Below are 17,748 nucleotides of genomic sequence, written 5' to 3'. Positions count from 1 at the left end.
GCTTGTTTTCCTAGACTTGGCTGCTTGTTTCTCTCTCAAAACCTGGCAACACTGATCCTCAACCAACATTTCGACATCGTGCAACAGCTGTTTGGCTCTCTAGAATCTGGCTGAGATTGAGATCTTTTCTTTTCTTCCTTCTTTGATCGTCATCATTCGGATTGAGGCGACCTGCCCCCGCCGTATCATATCAGCCATAATAGGCATCATTTCTCTCTAAGGGCGATAGTACAACAGCAAGTCACGATAAGTGAGTGGTTGTTTTGTGTGGTTGTTGCTCTGCAGCAGAGCAGAGGATGGTGCTGTCAACATCACAACAAGCCGTCATCGGCTTCACGGCCGTTCTCTTCACGTTCGTCGTCCTGCCCAGGATGTTCGGCGTCGGGATTCAAGGCACCGGCGGCGCCACCAAGGACACCAGATTTGACTCACGTTTCAATAATAGAAAGGGTAACGGTAAATATCGTCATTATTATTATTATTATTATTATTATTGTTATTATTGGTATGCATTATTATTATTGTTGTTGTTATTAATTATTACTATTATTATTTTCATCATTATTTATTATCATTATTATTACTAATATTACCATTATGATTATGATGATGATTATTATTATTTTGTTATTTATTACTATTTATTATAATTTTTCCTAACCACTTAATTTCCATATGGGTCTCTGGAGTCCCTCAGGGTTCAATACTAGTGTATTTTGTGTTATTGTGGGGAAAACTTTTACTGAAAATAGACTTGGATCAAGACTATATACCATAGATGTATTTCTTTAAGTCAGACTCGATCAAAATACATTTATGATAGTCTTTCTTGAGCCAAGGCTAATACAGTGTTGAAAATAAATGTACATGAATGCAGTGGTTTGCAAACATTTTCATGTCATACACTCATATGATGATGGACCCCATAGTTGATATGTATTTGGCCGTGTATGCCATTTACAATTACAATGAGACATTTGGCAGACACTCTTACCCAGAGTGACCATGTCTAGTAAATGGCTTGAACCCTAGTCAACAAACAACATGGTCAAGTATCGAGTACAAATGAATCAGTTTAGTGCTACAAAGTACTGTAGGATACCAGGTAAACATCAAACCTACTTAACATCTGTCTAAACTATCTACAGTAAATAACATACTTGGCATTTGTGGGCAAGCAAACAGTAGGATAGTAGTATGTCGTCTATATGGGTGAAGTGATACAAGGATCTGAAGAGGTAAGCAGTGCTAGGGGGTGATTTGAGTTGTCAGACTGTGGTGGAAAATGGGGAGTGAGTCTGCAGTCCTGGAGGGGTGGAGGTCATTCCACAGCTTGGGAGCCAGGAGGGTTTAGGATGCTCAGAGTGAAGGAAAGGGAGCAGCAGACATCCTGTGTTAGTGTTACGCCCGGGATTCAAACCCGGGTCTCCCGTGTGGAAAGCCAACAGCTTAACCACTAGCCTAAAGGTTAACCCCTTCAGAGGAAGGGGTCTAGGAGGGGATCATGTCCCGAAGGTAGAGAAGTGCCATGTGCCCTTGATTGCCTTGTAGGTCATCATTAGTGTTTTGAATTGGATGCGGCCTGCAAAAATGGAAGCCAATGATGGGGAAAACAAAAGAGACATGGAAATCTAAGGAATGAATTAAGTCTCCTTTCAGATGTCTTATCTATGTACTGTTAGGACTGTCCAGTGTTAGTGCCCACTGCAGTATGTCAAATTCAGAAATATAAGAGACAATCTGGTCCCCATCCATCAATCTATGGACAAATGTACAGCTCCAGATTGAATACAGATTGACTGTCAGAAAAGAGTGTCACCCGTTAACTTGGGCCCTCCATAATATTCAGTTGTACAGGTATAGCTGTGCATTGCCTTTCATAACAAAGCAGCATCATCAGTCATCGTCATGATCGTCATTTATTTTTGGAAGTTGGCCCAGGTGCAGTGAGAGGTCAGCCCGTCGGCATGAATGCCCCCGGCTCGGCACAAACCCTCGAGAACATGCAGCACATGAAGATGATGATGGAGCAGGAGATGAAGAGTGAAAAATTCAAACCCAACAGCAACAAGGGCTACGTGTTCACGCTGATGCCGCTCTATGCGATTGGAGTGGGTGTGTTCGCGGCCTACAAGTTTCTGAAGGTACTACTACTAACCACATTAACCGCTTAACAACTCCACAAATGCCTTCTAAATCAGTAGTTCTCACACTTTCAAGATTTTTTCAAAAATGTTCAAAAATAGCAGATGTACAAGTTCGCAGCGCGGCACGGAGTGATGCGCTATGAGCTTGTATATCTGCTATTTTTGAATAGCCAACGCAAAAATCGAAATGACACGGATGCTTTCCCGGTTTTAATGGGTTAAAACCTTTATACTTTACACTTGTAAATCAGCGATTTTCTCTGCATGTTCGCCCCCAGCATAGGGAGGCTAGGGATAAAGTGGTTAATCATGGCATCCCTATTTTTGGCATGTTGCAGATCTATAAATTCAATCACATTGCATTGTGACCCATTGTGAGCTTTTGTGGATTGGCTATTTTCGTTGTACGACGATGTCAGGCTTAAGTTGCTAACCAAGAAAAAACCCGCCATCGTGCACAGAAGGATAGGCTGGAGACAAATATATGTATCTACTGTTGATGAACCTTATAAAAGTCTAGGAATTTCAAATGTGGTCTAATAGTCTGTCATTGACCTTGTGTTTTAGGAAATAAGAAAAATAATGTCACTTGATCAAGGGATTGATTGATTGATTACTTTATTAACAGTTTGCAAAAAGGGTACAGTGGTACGGATTTATACAAAAGGTGCTAACAGGATAACACAAAAAGCCAAAAGGGCTTACTTCCATTATGGTCCTACAATTCATCGAGACATTTAAAGACATTTCTGGTGATAAGCGTAGACTTTTACAGGGACTCTAGATGTGATTGTGTGTGGGAGAGCTGTGGCCCCATAACTCTTAAAATATTCCTGAATAATATAATAGTTTGACTCCTCCATGTACCAATAAAACTAATGTTTCTGTGCCATGGCCTGATGTACCCAGTGGTTGTTGAAGTTCTAGACTGGGCATTCTGCCTGCTATCCTGCCTTGATTCATGTTCTTGTCTAAGCCAAATCTCCTTTCTGACTTTACTAGCTAGAAAAGTATTGCCAGAAAGGAGTGTATTGGTGGCTTGAATTCTACTGTAAGGCCTTTTTTTTCTTCTTTTTTTTTTTACTCCAATCGATTTCTCAATGTAAATCAAATAACCCACCGCACATGTAAAGAACATTTTGGCCATTTGTTTGTCCAAAATCAAACCCTATTTGCTTTGAATCTGCAGATTAAGTCTGCAGACAACTCTCAAGCTCAAAAGAGCAAGGTCGTGAAGGGGGCCAAAAAGTCAGCTGAGGCAGGTGTGTATGGACTGCGGTAGCTTTCTATTTGCATGCCTATATTTTCTTTGAGCCCACTGATATTTGCTTACCACTAGGAGATGATGATTTTATTTCCCTCTCTGCCTTTTCTACAGAAAATCAGCTCAATGAGCTGGAACAAAGGCTCGCACAAACAGAGAGGATGCTCAACTCAATACTCACCCAGCTGGACCCACTGACAAACTGGTGAGGGATTGCTGTCAACATTTACTTGCTCAGTCATCCCACTCTGTGTAAACATTTGTGCTTATGAAACAAGAGCTCCATTTTATTGACCCATATCCGCCCCTTAGAGAAATCATGACTTGATTAATGACTAAAAGCTTTGATTTACCAGACAAACGTGCATGAACAGATGCACACTCACATAAGCCTTATTTTGTGCTTCCTGTTAACCACTTTAACCCTGGTGTCCCTATTTTGAGTAGGTCATTGTAGGCGAAAATATTCAGAGACATTTATACGTTTATTATTATTATAAAAGTGTACTTTAAAAAAAAAGAAATGCATAGAAATACCTTTTTTTTAATTGCTAAAATAGGTAATCTACAAGCTCACAACATGCAACACGTTACCTTGTAAATCGACAATTATTGCTATTGGTCGTACGATGAAGTATATAATAGGACTTAAGTGGTTGAACAGCTCTCAGGACATGAATAACATCTCGTGTCAATGTGGTGTTGCCTTTCTTTTCTACATTCTTCAGTGTAAAGACAGTGGCACAGGAGCAGAAAAATGAGATCATGTCTCAACTCCAGACCATCCGTTACCTCATGAAGAAGAGGGGGATGGACTGCCCACCCGTCAACATCCAAGGTGAGGTTTTGGCCTCTCTTTGCATCCCTAACCCCTTTTTTCCCCACATTTACATACGCTTTACATGAGTGTGTGTTGTGTTTAATTTGGCAGGGAGAGCGCGTACAGTAAATTATATTACACCACCACACTAAAAGCAAATCTCCATCTGTAGTCCCTTGGTGGGATGTAGGTTACCTTGTCCTACAATGTTTTAGGATGTATGAATGTTCTGTCTATTATGAACTAATCTTGCGTGGCCAGAAGATCTGAAATCTCTGCCTACTGATACATCTGGTGACATCTAACTTCAATGTAGTTGCCACCCCATGCCCACACAATAAACAAGAAATAAGAATTTAGTTGAATTCCCAACCTAATTGGCTCCTACTGTACATTATCGACTACTATATCTACACAGCAAAATGTTTAGTGTTAATTTAACCATTTGTAACTCTAAATACATATGGACAAATGGAATGTGTCCATCTAATAATACAAAGTGCTAATTCAGCGCTTCCTGTTATGTACTGTTATCACGGTCCTCTTTCTTTTCATTGTTTAGCCATGTTCTACCACAAGAATTTCCAGACAAGGTTCGCCACAACGTCCATGATAGATATGGGCTTTGTTTCATCTTCTACTTTTAATTGTTCACTATACATTTGGCTCTTTGGAGCATATTTATTTTCTTTCAGCAATATTTCGGCTCAGTTGACAGGTTTTCTTATAATGATAATTACAATAATAATTTAATTAATAATCATATAATGAATCATCATATATTTTATTAATAATATAATAAAATAATAAGAATCCAAAAACAACATGAAAAATGTATTGTGATACGATCGTGGATCGTAACTTTGCCTAAAAAAACATGATATTTTCGCCTATTGCCCACCCCTATAAATAGTTATATCAGCATACCCATATATGGGCAATTAGGCATATACTGACATCACGGATATCCATATATGGGAATAAAAGGGACAAGGACTGACAAATACAGAGATCTCCATATATGGGCATATCAGTCACATCGGTGGCACCTAGGTGTCGAAGTCTGTGAGTAGCGGCCCGAACTTCTAGTTTGGCTACATTTGTACACTCTCAGAGTTCAATTTACCTTGAGGATTTTACTGTGTATTATAGGGGGTGGCACGGTGCCTCAGTGGTTTTACTGTTGCCTCCGAGCTTTCTGTGTGGGTTTCCTCCGGGTGCTCTGGTTATGTCTCGCATCGAAAGACATGCATGTTAGAGTTAGAGACATTCCTCCTGCCGGTGAGCCCCCACCATGAGGACATACATTGTTGTTCATACAGTATATAGACACATAGATCCAGTGGTGGACAGGTATTTTACCTCTGCGCCACCTGAGTGCCCAACATTTTATTTTTAAAGTCATACTGCGTAACATTCATTTTGGTAGTCTAAACTAAAGAACCCATGATAGATGATAGATCTTTTTTTCCACAGAGTCGTCCTGCGACCGCAACCTGGATGACCTCATTAAATCTCTGGCAGCCCACGAAACTTTGGCATCCGATGCTGCACAAGGAGGAGGCCAAGACTGCGCCGCAAGAGATGCAGAGGAGTCCCAGCAAGTGTGCGACGAGTATCACAAACCCAACGAGGATGAAACGACGGATGCTGAGGAGATGGAGGGGCAGACTTTGGCCGAGTGTAAGAGGGAGGTGAAGAAAGGTGGTGGTGATGATGAGGAGCAGGAGGAGAGGGGTAGGCATGAAGACGAAGAGGTGGTACATGAAGGTGACGTCTTGCCCTCCCCTGAAGACTCCAATGAGACAAACATTGAGGACATTGGTGCACTGCAGCATGGTCCTGAACAACAAGCAAGTGGTCTCCGGCGAAGAAACCGGCCTGAATAAGCCAACGCTTATGAACTGCACTGTAATGCAATATATAAATTCTTGTTTTTACACTGTTAATAGCACCGCAGTCATTTTAAAATGTGCCCCTCTTTTTAAGTTAACCACTTAAACCCTATACACTTTGTTGACCGGGGTCCCCCGGGGATTTGTACTTGGTCCCCTCCTTTTCCTTCTATGCCTAATCTCTTTGCTGAACATACGTGATCTAAAACATTGCAACGCAACACCTTGTGAGCTTGTACATCTGCTATTTCAGCCAAATGTTTGCCTATCATGACAATCCCAGAGTAGGGATGGTAGGGTTCATAATGGTTAAAGTCAAAAGACCTGCGAAATCCATATGATCCATGTGAAAGCGTTATGCTTTCTATGGCCCATATCTAGGTTTACAAGTCTGTCTTATCTGCTTTGCGCATTCCTTGTCAACGTCTTGGACGATGTGGTTGATGGCGAAATGTGGGAAAACATGCTTTCAGAATTGCTGTTAGGACAGGAAGAATACACTGTTAATATTAAACAGGCCCAGGTTACATGTTTGCTAGTGTTGGGTGAAAATCTGTTTAATTGAAAATATTATTTGTTATGGCAATTCATTTCTTCCATTGAATCAACAATTATAATGAATGATTTCACTACTGACTGAAACATCTGAACATGTCAGAAATGCCTAGTTTTCTATTAGTAAGTTTTTTATCCCTTATTTTCTGTATTGTAAATGTTTGGGCCTATTTGTAAAAGGAACTTTAAAATGACAGAAGATCCCAATTTAAATAGAAGTGTACTTTGCCTTGTGGCATGTTTTGATATTTCAGAAGATGGCAGTGCATGTTTCTTTTATTAGATTTTTATTTTCCTACCAAGTTCCACATGTGACGGCATTGTTTTATTCATGTATTTATTTACAGGACTGATGATGATAATCAAATTAGACAATCTAGTAATATATGAGCAGTGAATTTGCTTTTTGTAGAGTTGGTAAAAACAATCTTGTTTTAATAACATTTCAAATTTCTTTTAAGTACAATCTCAGCACTTTTTTCATTAGGCAGATAACGGATCTTACTCCACTGGGATGGGACTGGGATGGGTTTTGTCTGCTGTCGGCAGACTCGGCATCTTTTCCGCCCATTTTCCATTTCAGTTGTACTGTATTGTGATGTACGTCTGTCCTCTGATGTCAGTCTTTGGCTGTCATTATCTATTTACTACATTACCATTCACCAGTGGCAGAATAATTTCGGAACAGATACAATTGTGCACCAAGACGCATAGAAGGTCATTTGTTATCTTCTGTGTGGAAATACTACTACTCGAAGACTATATAACGCCCTGTGAGTCATTAACTGTAACAGTTGTAATCTTTAGGAAGTAGACATGATATAAGCTATTTAATACCACGTGTACATTTTAGAAACCAGAAACATGATACAATATATATTCTTGTGATACCTTCTAAAGCCTTAATTATCTTTTTTGTATATGTATCCCCTTTATACATCATTTGACCTTTCTGTCTTGAATATCGTGTGTCACATTGAACTTCGTAGAATGAGCTAACACACCATGCCTTAGAAGAGAATAAATATGTAATATGGCTGCCACTCTTGCTCGTCTGACATGTGTAAATGCAAATGGGTCAACGATGTAGGTTTTAAAACTAGCAAAAAGACACATTAAATGGCAATTGCCATTTCTGAAGTTGCTCTGGAGCACTTGATTAAAAAAATTAGTATTACAAAAACATTCTTTTACAAATACTTAATACATATAAGTATTCGAAAGTAGAAATTACAAAGAACATTTTATTTTTAAAATCTAGAGTTGCCCTCACACCGCCAAGCTGACCGATATGCCCATATAGAGATCTCTGTATCAATCATTCCTTGTCCCTTGTATGCCTATATATGGAGATCCTTGATGTCATCAGTATATTCCCATATATTGGCATGTGACAGTGTTATGCCTGAGTGATAGTGTCAGGCTGCCGGCCGGCCCTCCATTAGCCACTTTTGATATAGGATAGTGAAAATTGATCTACAAGCTCACAACATGACAATGAATGTGGATAAAGAAAATGTGTAACTGCCACATTCCACCTATAGATGGTGGTAGATGCAGCGAAAATGAACCGTAATATTATTATAGAAGTAGTGTAAACATGTAACTTTCCTCTTCTACAACGGATTTGAACCCGGTTTCCTGTGCAAGTGCTGATTTATTTTACCATTGAGCTAATAGAGCCTGCCTGCTTGCTCAGGGGATAAATTGAATCTTGACCATCAGGTCAAAATTCATGTCAGATCCTGTGTCTAGGTGAGACATGACCTTTGACACGGTCTAAATGTTTCAATAGAAGAGCAGGGAGACCCGATTGTATAAGTTATATTGTATTAACATACTCTACCATAGAGATTGGACAAAATTACATCAGAGTGCCGCTTTGATTTAAATGCAGTCATGCAGTATACTTGATAAGGCTTTTTCATCTAGTAATATGTCCATTTGGTCTTCTATTTGTCATAACATGTTGTCATGACAAATAGAAGACCAAATGGACATATATTACTAGATGAAAAAGCCTTATCAAGTATACTGCATGACAGACTGCCCTAAGAATGCCATTAACCCCCCCAGTTCAGAGCAGAACGTGGGATTACTTACAGACAAATGATGGGCCTTTACTATGTGAAGCAATGATGGATGACAACACCATAGTTGTTTCTCTTTCCTCTTCCTCTTAGGACATAATGACCACGTGTGCCTTATGTCTTGCAAATGTCAGCTCACGACAAAAGCAGAAGCAAAGGCAGCAGACTGACCTAAATCACCCCCGCCACCCAACCTACCGTGAACCCCACTGACAGCTTCTCTTCATAGGTCTGTTTCCCTAAATGTTTTGGCTCATACTGACCAACAGTGTACCAACAGTACCAACAATTAGTCTTTCCCCTCCCCTGTCATCCCCCTCCGGCCCTTAGATAACGTGGTTCCATTATGTCGGCCTGTGTGCTATCGTCCGAGATCACAAAGCGCTGGATTGCTTTTGTCCCAGTCTTGCCCAATTGAACACTACTTGGTTGACCGGGGTACCCCAGGGATCTGTACTTGGTCCTCTCCTCTTTTCCCTCTACACCAGATCTCTTCGCTGAAAATAAGCAGGCTCACAAAGTGTTGCGAGCTTGTAGATCTTCTTTTTTTGCTGAATGGTCGCCTATTATTATATGTCCAGAATAGGGATGATATGGTTCATGTGGTTAAAATTCTTCAGCATTGCACATGTCCCATATTAGTCTCACATGTCAGTAAGAATGTGGGTCAATGGCCTACTGCATGCTGAATGTTCTCTTGACCTTCAGTTATTCCAAGTCTTTTTTTGTGAGATTAAGTTAAAGTAAATCGTGTAAAAGGCTGTTGGCCAAAACAATCCACTTGTATGTATATAAATACATTCAAGTATAAAATGGGGTGCTGTCTTGTGTACTTTCTGGATTTTTCCCCCCCAAGATATTTGGCCCGCTACGCAGCCCTCACATCTACAGTTTGGTCGACCAGTTATTAGACTAGGCAATCAACGTAAACAATATAAATCTTGTTACTGTGGAGTGTGATGCTCTGCTCCATCAAACTCCCTGACAAAGTGACAGAACTAAGCCTGTTGAAGAGCATCCTGTAGCCTACTTTCTTGACAAAGTCCCTTATCTCATGTAAGTTGGATGTAGCCGTTTATCAATGTCATAACGCACATTTAGAATAATATGCAATGTGAATATAAAGATTAGAATGAATTATCCTAGATGGGTAATTCAAGGTGTCTTGTTGCTTTGTATGGTTCTGTAGCGATTATATTTTTTTATTGAGGGTATAAATGTGATACTTGCATATCCTACTACTACTACTGTATAATTGAAATTACCTCCAAAAGTTTGTCCGGGGTAAAAGTACGTACGATCGCTCCACTTTCCTCCAAACTTGCCACAGACTGTTGATCAGTGCTCTGGCAAATATTTAGGCTTCTTTCCCCGCCTTCAATGTACTTACATATTGTACAATTAATATAAAACTACATTTTAACATTTTAGCCTGCAGCAGCTTTTTATTCGATCAGTCATAACCATAAGGACTTTCCAATGCAGCTACCACTGCCAAATATGGACTGTGATGGACTGTGATATGATCGCCTGAACCTCTAGTGTTATTAATTGCTGATCAATAAAGAGATCATTACATGTGTTATTCTTCACATCCTCATACCAGTAGACAGGGGTCTGCTACTGCTGTTCCTCCACTTCTGCACTACATATCAAACACAGCAGGGGGCAGCAGCAGGTCTCCTCAGAACTCTACAGTACACTAGATTTGTTTGATTGATTGATTGATTGATGTACTTTATTTAGTAAGACATGAGAACAGTACATGGCAGTACATAACAGTACATGGAAGTACAAATTCGCAATACAAGGTCTACTAAACTGGATAGCTCAGTTAAGCACGTAGCTTGTTTAAGATGAGATCCCCATGCACACAAATCATGTTGACATATAAGAGACAGACAGATATACACACTACTATACAGAATGTCATACAATCAGTTTACAGGTTACTGGTATGAAGTATGAAGGGTGAAAAATATGTACAAAAAGAAAGAGAGGGGGGGGGGGTAGGTTAGGTTAGGACATGGGGTAGGTTAGGTTAGGACATGGGGTAGGTTAGGACTTGGACAGGGGCCATTTTTGAATTGCAGCCTCCTGAAGGTGTATCTTTAGGGCATTTTTGAAAGTGAGTAGGGTTTTACACTCCTTTACTCCTTTTGGTAGGGCATTCCACATTTTAGATGAATAGCATGAGAAAGAGTTCATTCCCTTTGTTGTGCCAAATCTGGGTTGAACATGGTTTGTGGAGCTGCCTCTGGTGTTATGATCATGGACTTGATTAACATTTTGGAAGTATTTTGACAAATACAGGGGGATCCCAATGTTGTGGTGTATCTTGAAGACCAGGCCCATAGCAAGTTGCTGTACTCTGTCCTCAACCCTAAGCCATCCAAGCCTAGCAAAATGGGCATGGGTTAGATGGGCTTTGTAATTGAGGCCAAGAAGTAGCCTTACAAGTTTGTTTTGGGATGTTTGGAGCCTTGTTTTTAGGGCCTTGGAGGTGTTGTGATACCATGAAGTGCATGCATAATCATAATGACCTTGTATGAGGGCCCCTACAAGAATCTTCAGAGTATTCTTACTGACTTTACGAACAAGCCTCCACATCCTCCGTGTTATTTTGTGGACCTTTTTGATCGTCTTTTCAGCGTTTTTGTCACCTGAGAGGTTTGCCTCCAAGATGGAACCCAGGTAGGTAATTTCCTCCTTTCTTGTGATAACATTTTCACCCACTTTGATCGTGAAACTCTCAGCCTTTCTAAGGTTAGGGTTGGACCCAAAGAGGATGGATTCAGTTTTACCCAGGTGTAATGAGAGTTTGTTGTCGGAGAGCCAGATGCAGATCTTGTTGAGTTCAGTGCTGAGAGTTTTCTCAACCTGCAGCCTGTCCCTGTCCGAGACCAGCAGAGCCGAGTCATCTGCGAACAGGAACAGTTTGCAGTCGCAAGCTGAGGACATATCATTCACATATATCAGGAACAGTAGTGGTCCTAGTATGCTTCCTTGAGGAACACCACAAGTCACTGGGAGGGGAGGGGACTGGGTGCCGTTTACTTCCACCACTTGCTCCCTCCCTTCCAGGTAGGATCTCATCCAGTTCACCGACGTGTCATCAAAGCCTATTGCTTTGAGCTTATTTATCATAATTGGGTGATTAACGGTGTCAAAAGCCTTCTGGAGGTCCAGCATGACCATGCCGCAATATTTGCCCTTGTCGACATCTTGTTTGATAGAGTCGTTCAAATAGAGAAGGCATGTGTCAGTGGAGTGGTTTGTTCTGAAACCAGATTGGAATTCGTAAATTAGATTTTTTTCGGCAAGGTACTTTTCAACCTGTTCATAGACTATTTTTTCCATGACTTTCGAGATGGAGCTAAGAATAGAAATAGGGCGGTAGTTGCCAGGGTCTAATTGGTTTCCTTTTTTGTGCAGAGGGGTCACTCTTGCTTTTTTGAAGTCGTTAGGGACCCGTCCCTGTATGATGGAGAGGTTTATTATGTGGGTAATGATTGGGGCAATGGAGGCGGCTGAGTCTTTTAGAAATTTAGCGGGGATGTTGTCGGGACCTGTGGCTCTGTGTTGTTGGAGTGCACTCAATTTTTTAAACACCTCATCTGTTGACACAGGGGAGAGTTTAAAATCGTCTTTGCGTACACCCTGTTTATCGTAAAATGAATCAACATACTCTCCACCATGACTCCCAGAGTGAGGGGGTAGTTTTTCAACTAACTCTGAGGCCACGGTCGTGAAGAATATGTTGAGGATTTTACTCACTTCCCGTTTGGATGAAATGTCCTGCTCCTCCTCTGTGGACCTGTCAAAGCAACAGCAGGCCCTGTCTCTGATTGTCACAGACTGCAGGGCAATCTCCACTGCCCTGAGACACAGCAGCCAGGTTTCACACAGCTCATCCTAATAGACTGTGAGGTTTTGGACAGCGGGCTGGACTCTGGTCCATAGCGTTAGAAGGAGGAGTTAAGAACTCCTTCTGACGCTATGGACCAGAGCTAGGCTGGACCTGTTCCTCAACAGAGCATCTTAGGTGAGAAGGTTAACACTTTGCTGCCTGCTGTTGCTTTTTCCTAACTGGTGTTACTGTGATCCCTTGTCATAAATGTTCACAAAATGATTACAATCTATGACAAAGCTGGTAAACAAACTCATTCATCTCAAAGTTTTCTGCTCATTGTTCTGAATTTCCTCTCCAGATCCAGCAAATCCCTCCTGATCACTGGGTGCAGGGCTGGACCTCAGTGAGATCAGACTTGATCGGATGGCCTGTAGATGTTTGGCCCTGGTTCTGAAACACTCTGAAGGATTGACAGAACTGGACCTCAGTCACTGTCACCTCACTGACCAGCTGCTAGAGTTCCTGATCCCCTGTGTAGTTAGTTGTGTCTCATTGGAATGAGGAATACCCATACTTCCCACTTTGTTGGATTATCCAGCACAAGATGACTGGTAGTAAACACATTTGTCTTCCTTATGCACCTGGGTGTGCCCAGCTGTACAGAATAAGTCTGACTGCACCACTAATATCACCACAACATATTTCTCATCTCATACTACTGATAACTGACTTCTGAATAAGGAAGACGTTTGTATGTGTGAAAGGAGAGCTTAGTTAAGACAATAAGACATTTATTCTGTGTTGTGGTGGTCAAATAATTCCAGGAAGCAGGACTTTTACTTTGTGTTGTTCATCCTGGTTGATAGGGCAAGCTACAGGGTCATTCCTGACCGCTGTATATACCAGACTCTAAAGTCGCTGAGAAGCTGACCATGAGCACTTCATGCTTTCCTCACTTTATGATCTTGCTCTGTCGAGTTGACCCACAAGCCTATGATAATGGGTATTGACTGCACTAAGTTTCCTGACAATGGGTACAACAGGTATTGCATAACCGAGGGGCATCGCCCTAGTGTAAAAAAAAAAGTCATTAAGAATGCCCTATTCGCATTCTGAGGAAAAGTACAAATAGATTGACTTTCAATCTAGCCCCTAGTTCCCTCACAAAAATAAATGTAAAGCCCAAACAATGATACTTTGATATAGATCTCTACATACTGTAACATATCACTTTTAACCACTTATGCCCCAATGGAAACAAGACCGCAAGGACTTTTTTGGTGTTATGCTTTTAGACAAAGTGTTTGACTGTACTTTTGGTGTTCTTACATTTCTGTCTAATAAAATATTCAATCAATCAAAAGGTGCACTTGTGACCCCATGAGAGGACCCCTTGGGCCGGGGGCCTGCCTTGACTATTGTCAAGGCAGACCCCTGAACAGTGTGCCACCTGGGGGGGGTCCCTGGCTATTCTCATGGCAGTACCCAAAACAGGTGTTCCAGGTCTGATGCAGATCGGAGCAATGGTGCGCCTCGCAAGTCCGACCCACCCTAGGCAATTGTAATATAAAGGATTCCAGGTTGAAAGTAAGTGGGTTAAAGGCATGGACATTTCCTGTTCAAAGAGAAGATTGTGTGCACATCCTACGCCTGCATTTAGGCCAGGTGCTGGACATCAAGGGAAGAATCAAGGAAAAGAAGAAGGAAGTCCGCACACTGTTCTCAAGCTCCAAGAAACTCACTTTTTTTTGTTGCAACGTTTCGACCTTCTAGGTCTCCATCAGGCAAAATGGACATTTCCTGGACATCACTGATCATACACCATGTGTCCTGACTTGAGTGAGGTACCAAGTCACCAAGTCACACAGGCTCCCGGTGGACCAATACATAAAGACCCACCATGAAAAGAACAGTGTAACAGCATTTGGGGTAGTCATGTTTTCGAAAAGTAAGCATTCCAATGTATGGCACAAATCCCCGGACTCTCCCCATCACGTCTTTTTTCTCCAGCCAGAGTTGCCCTGGTTTGTACAGTCCTAGGTCATCCACTGAATTGTTGTCCCCTTTGGTCAACAATTTAACGTCTCCATTTTCCTTTTCGTGAACCTTAACCACTCTGTGTACTATGGGGATGTCCTTGCCTTCTATCCTGAAGATGACAATCTCTCCTACTCTGATGGGGTCCTCTACCCTGTTGGTCAGAAACAGGACGTCTCCTGCGTGGAAAGCTGGCTCCATACTCCCACTGATAACGACGACCGCAGGGCTCTCACTACCAGTCACAAGCACCAGTCCCTTCCAGAACATCATCACTGAAAACACAGTCAGACCTAAGTTCATCAACTGGTTATAGAGCTGCCGCTTACTCATGTGACGCACATCGTCAAGAAAAGACAACATTGTGATGACTACTCGTAATAGAACTCTGGCGAATAACCCGGAAAGACGTTCAAATCTTTTGGGTGTGTTGAGCCTGCACAAGCTTATATTGGCGGTGTGACATCAATGTTTGTTCTGACCTGGCATTGTGATTGGCTCTTTGGCTGAAGGGCATTGTCGATGTTTCCTAATATAGAAATATAGAACTCAAAGCACATACGTACTTAACTTACCTTACCTGTGTCTTAGCAACGGCTGCTGCCTACGATTAGTGAGACTAGTTCAACTAATTCTACAGTTCAAATCAGAACACAAAACAAAAAATATTTTCATTGGCATTGTACGCTATTTATTCTTGTATCATGGCTAAGTAGGTGGAGTTGCTAGTGTATGGCAGTGCATGCACCTTGATATAGTTATCCATATACAGTACAGTAGGCTCTTTCCCACAGTGATGCAACAAGTTGTGTGCCCTGTTAATTGTGTGTGTTTGTTCAATCCGCCAGGCCGGGCGGCCGAAGGTCAGACGATGGCCGAAGGCAGGAGACGTGTTTCCCTGTTTTCCCTGTCCGTATGTTTTCCCTGTCCGTCTGTGAACAATTCATCTTCGGCACCATTGGACCGATCAGCGTGAAACTTTGCACACACACCCCATGGAGGACAAGGAAGAACCTCTGCCCCAACATTTTCACATAGGCCTGTTTTAGCGCCACCAACATTTTGCATATTTTTTTATATTACTCATACAGATTTGTGGGAGTAGCTCATTTTGCACAAAATGTCACAAATCATGAACGTCTGATTGCCGTGAAACTTTTCACGTATATTTCCACTAGGCCAAAGAAGAAATGCCACCGTATATTTTTTAAGTTGCTTATTTGGGCTTGCTTCCTAATGTTTTTTAAACCAAGTGGTTCCCACATTTTTTTCATGTGAAGGACCCCCAGATTAGTGAAAGAAGCAGCAGAAAAGGGCAATGGCGCCGCCAGGGAAAATACTATTGAGATGGTTGTATTTTGTCTCCCTGCTTCTACTGAGACATTCAGATCGTGTCTAAGGTCATGTCTCACCTAGACACAGGATCTGAAACGAATTTTGACCTGATGGTCAAGATTACATTTATCCCCTGAGCAAGCTGGCATGCAGGTTCTATTAGCTCAATGGTAAAATGTCAGCACTTGCGTAGGAAACCAGGTTCAAATCCAAGGTAGAAAAGGAAAGCTACATAGTGCTGCTTTGAGTTTCCTATCAATTAGATTTTCCATCATCATCATTGCCTTGATGACAATCATTATGTACACATGCACTGCAAACGCTAATGATCCTAAAAAGGACATGAACACATCTGCACATGATGTTAAATGTTCTAAACATCATGTACATACCTACTACTACACACACTATCTGTAGGCCTACATATCTTTGATTATTTGACTTGATGTGTTCTTTTTGTTTTTGCTACTTACCTCTACTGCTCTAGCTACCCTATACAGTACCTTTCTATAACAAAGAACTACAAATGATGGAGCGCACTTGAAAAAAAGATGATTCTGGTTCTGATTAATAATTCCATTGATCTTGTCTTTATAGTTCAACCCAAAGTATAAATGCAAGGCTACACTGAATATAATATTTTAATTTAATTTAATTTAAACATATGAATAGATGGGTATAATGTTTCATGAATTGCTCCCCAGTTAAACATTAACTAGCTCATTAAATCACTGCTAGCTATTTGACACCAGTGTAGGATTAATACCATCCATGATGAGAGCTGGAATTCACAGAGAAGTCATAAAATGGATTAGGAATAGGGGTGAACACGCCTGTAGATTGAACAAACCGAAAGACAAGCCAAGTCAACCTCAATGACTCTGAGTGGTAGTGCTAAAATCACATAGTCAGAAGAGTAGTGCCCTTAATGCACTACTGTGCCTATTTGTAACTTACTTGCTTGCTTGTCCATCGAATCCGATGAAAACTTGTGAAATGGGACATTATGCATGAGTACTTTTACTTTTGGAACTTTAAGTACATTTTGATACCAATACTTTTGTACTTCTACTCAAGTAAATTTGGAATTCCGGACTTTTACTTAACAGGGTATTTCTACAGTGCAGTGTTGATACTTTTACTTATGGTAAAACATTTGAGTACTAGCTCCATTGGTGAGATGTTTGGTGGCTGAATAGCCCTATCCTGGACCTACAAGTCCTATTGCAGGTGGGACATGTAAATGTAGCGGTAGTGTTTGTGGCAACCGTGGGTGTGTTCCTCCTGAGTCTCCTCTCCTGTCTCCTGACTCCATGCGGGTCCCATCCATGAACAGCTGACACCATGTAAGGTCCAGATACTGTTCACGGTGGTCACCATGCGCAAAGACATTTTTAAGTTCCATAGGCATGGCAAGGTAATTTTAATTTGACCACGATGTATTGGGACAAATGGTGTGTGTGTGTGTGTGTGTGTGTGTGTGTGTGTGTGTGTGTGTGTGTGTGTGTGTGTGTGTGTGTGTGTGTGTGTGTGTGTGTGTGTGTGTGTGTGTGTGTGTGTGTGTGTGTTTTTAGTAGCTTAGTTGCGAAGTACCCCGCACTATATAAAAAAATATATATATATATGGCATGCATATATATGTTATATATATATATATATACAATATATGGCATGCATATATATTTTATATATATATATATATATATATATATATATATATATATATATATATATATATATATATATATATAT

The 17,748-nt window shown here is 41.1% G+C and overlaps 2 protein-coding genes across 3 annotated transcripts; one reads left to right on the top strand and one right to left on the bottom strand.

Moving 5' to 3' along the window:
* The first annotated feature begins 81 nt into the window (after positions 1-81).
* Positions 82-7,724, top strand: LOC311039539 (uncharacterized protein). Of its 2 annotated transcripts, none has more exons than XM_084049481.1 (6): positions 82-450; positions 1,933-2,144; positions 3,337-3,409; positions 3,526-3,616; positions 4,140-4,249; positions 5,708-7,724. In XM_084049481.1, exons 1-6 carry the CDS (start codon positions 297-299, stop codon positions 6,118-6,120), a joined length of 1,053 nt encoding a protein of 350 aa, XP_083905607.1. In that variant the 5' UTR covers positions 82-296; the 3' UTR covers positions 6,121-7,724. The 2 variants fall into 2 exon arrangements, with proteins under 2 accessions (XP_083905607.1, XP_083905606.1); XM_084049480.1 differs by having other exon boundaries at positions 82-456.
* Positions 7,725-14,484: 6,760 nt separating this feature from the next.
* On the bottom strand, positions 14,485-15,024 carry LOC311040039 (signal peptidase complex catalytic subunit SEC11A-like; the record flags this gene model as incomplete). The annotated part of the gene is made up of 1 exon (XM_084050112.1): positions 14,485-15,024. The coding sequence occupies one exon, from the start codon at positions 15,022-15,024 to the stop codon at positions 14,485-14,487; it is 540 nt and encodes a 179-aa protein (XP_083906238.1).
* Between the last annotated feature and the right edge of the window lie 2,724 nt (positions 15,025-17,748).

The sequence above is a fragment of the Gymnoscopelus microlampas genome (genome assembly GCF_963454915.1).
Source record: "Gymnoscopelus microlampas genome assembly, chromosome: 23".
Classification (NCBI taxonomy): domain Eukaryota; kingdom Metazoa; phylum Chordata; class Actinopteri; order Myctophiformes; family Myctophidae; genus Gymnoscopelus; species Gymnoscopelus microlampas.
This window is presented reverse-complemented; position numbering and strand designations above follow the sequence as displayed.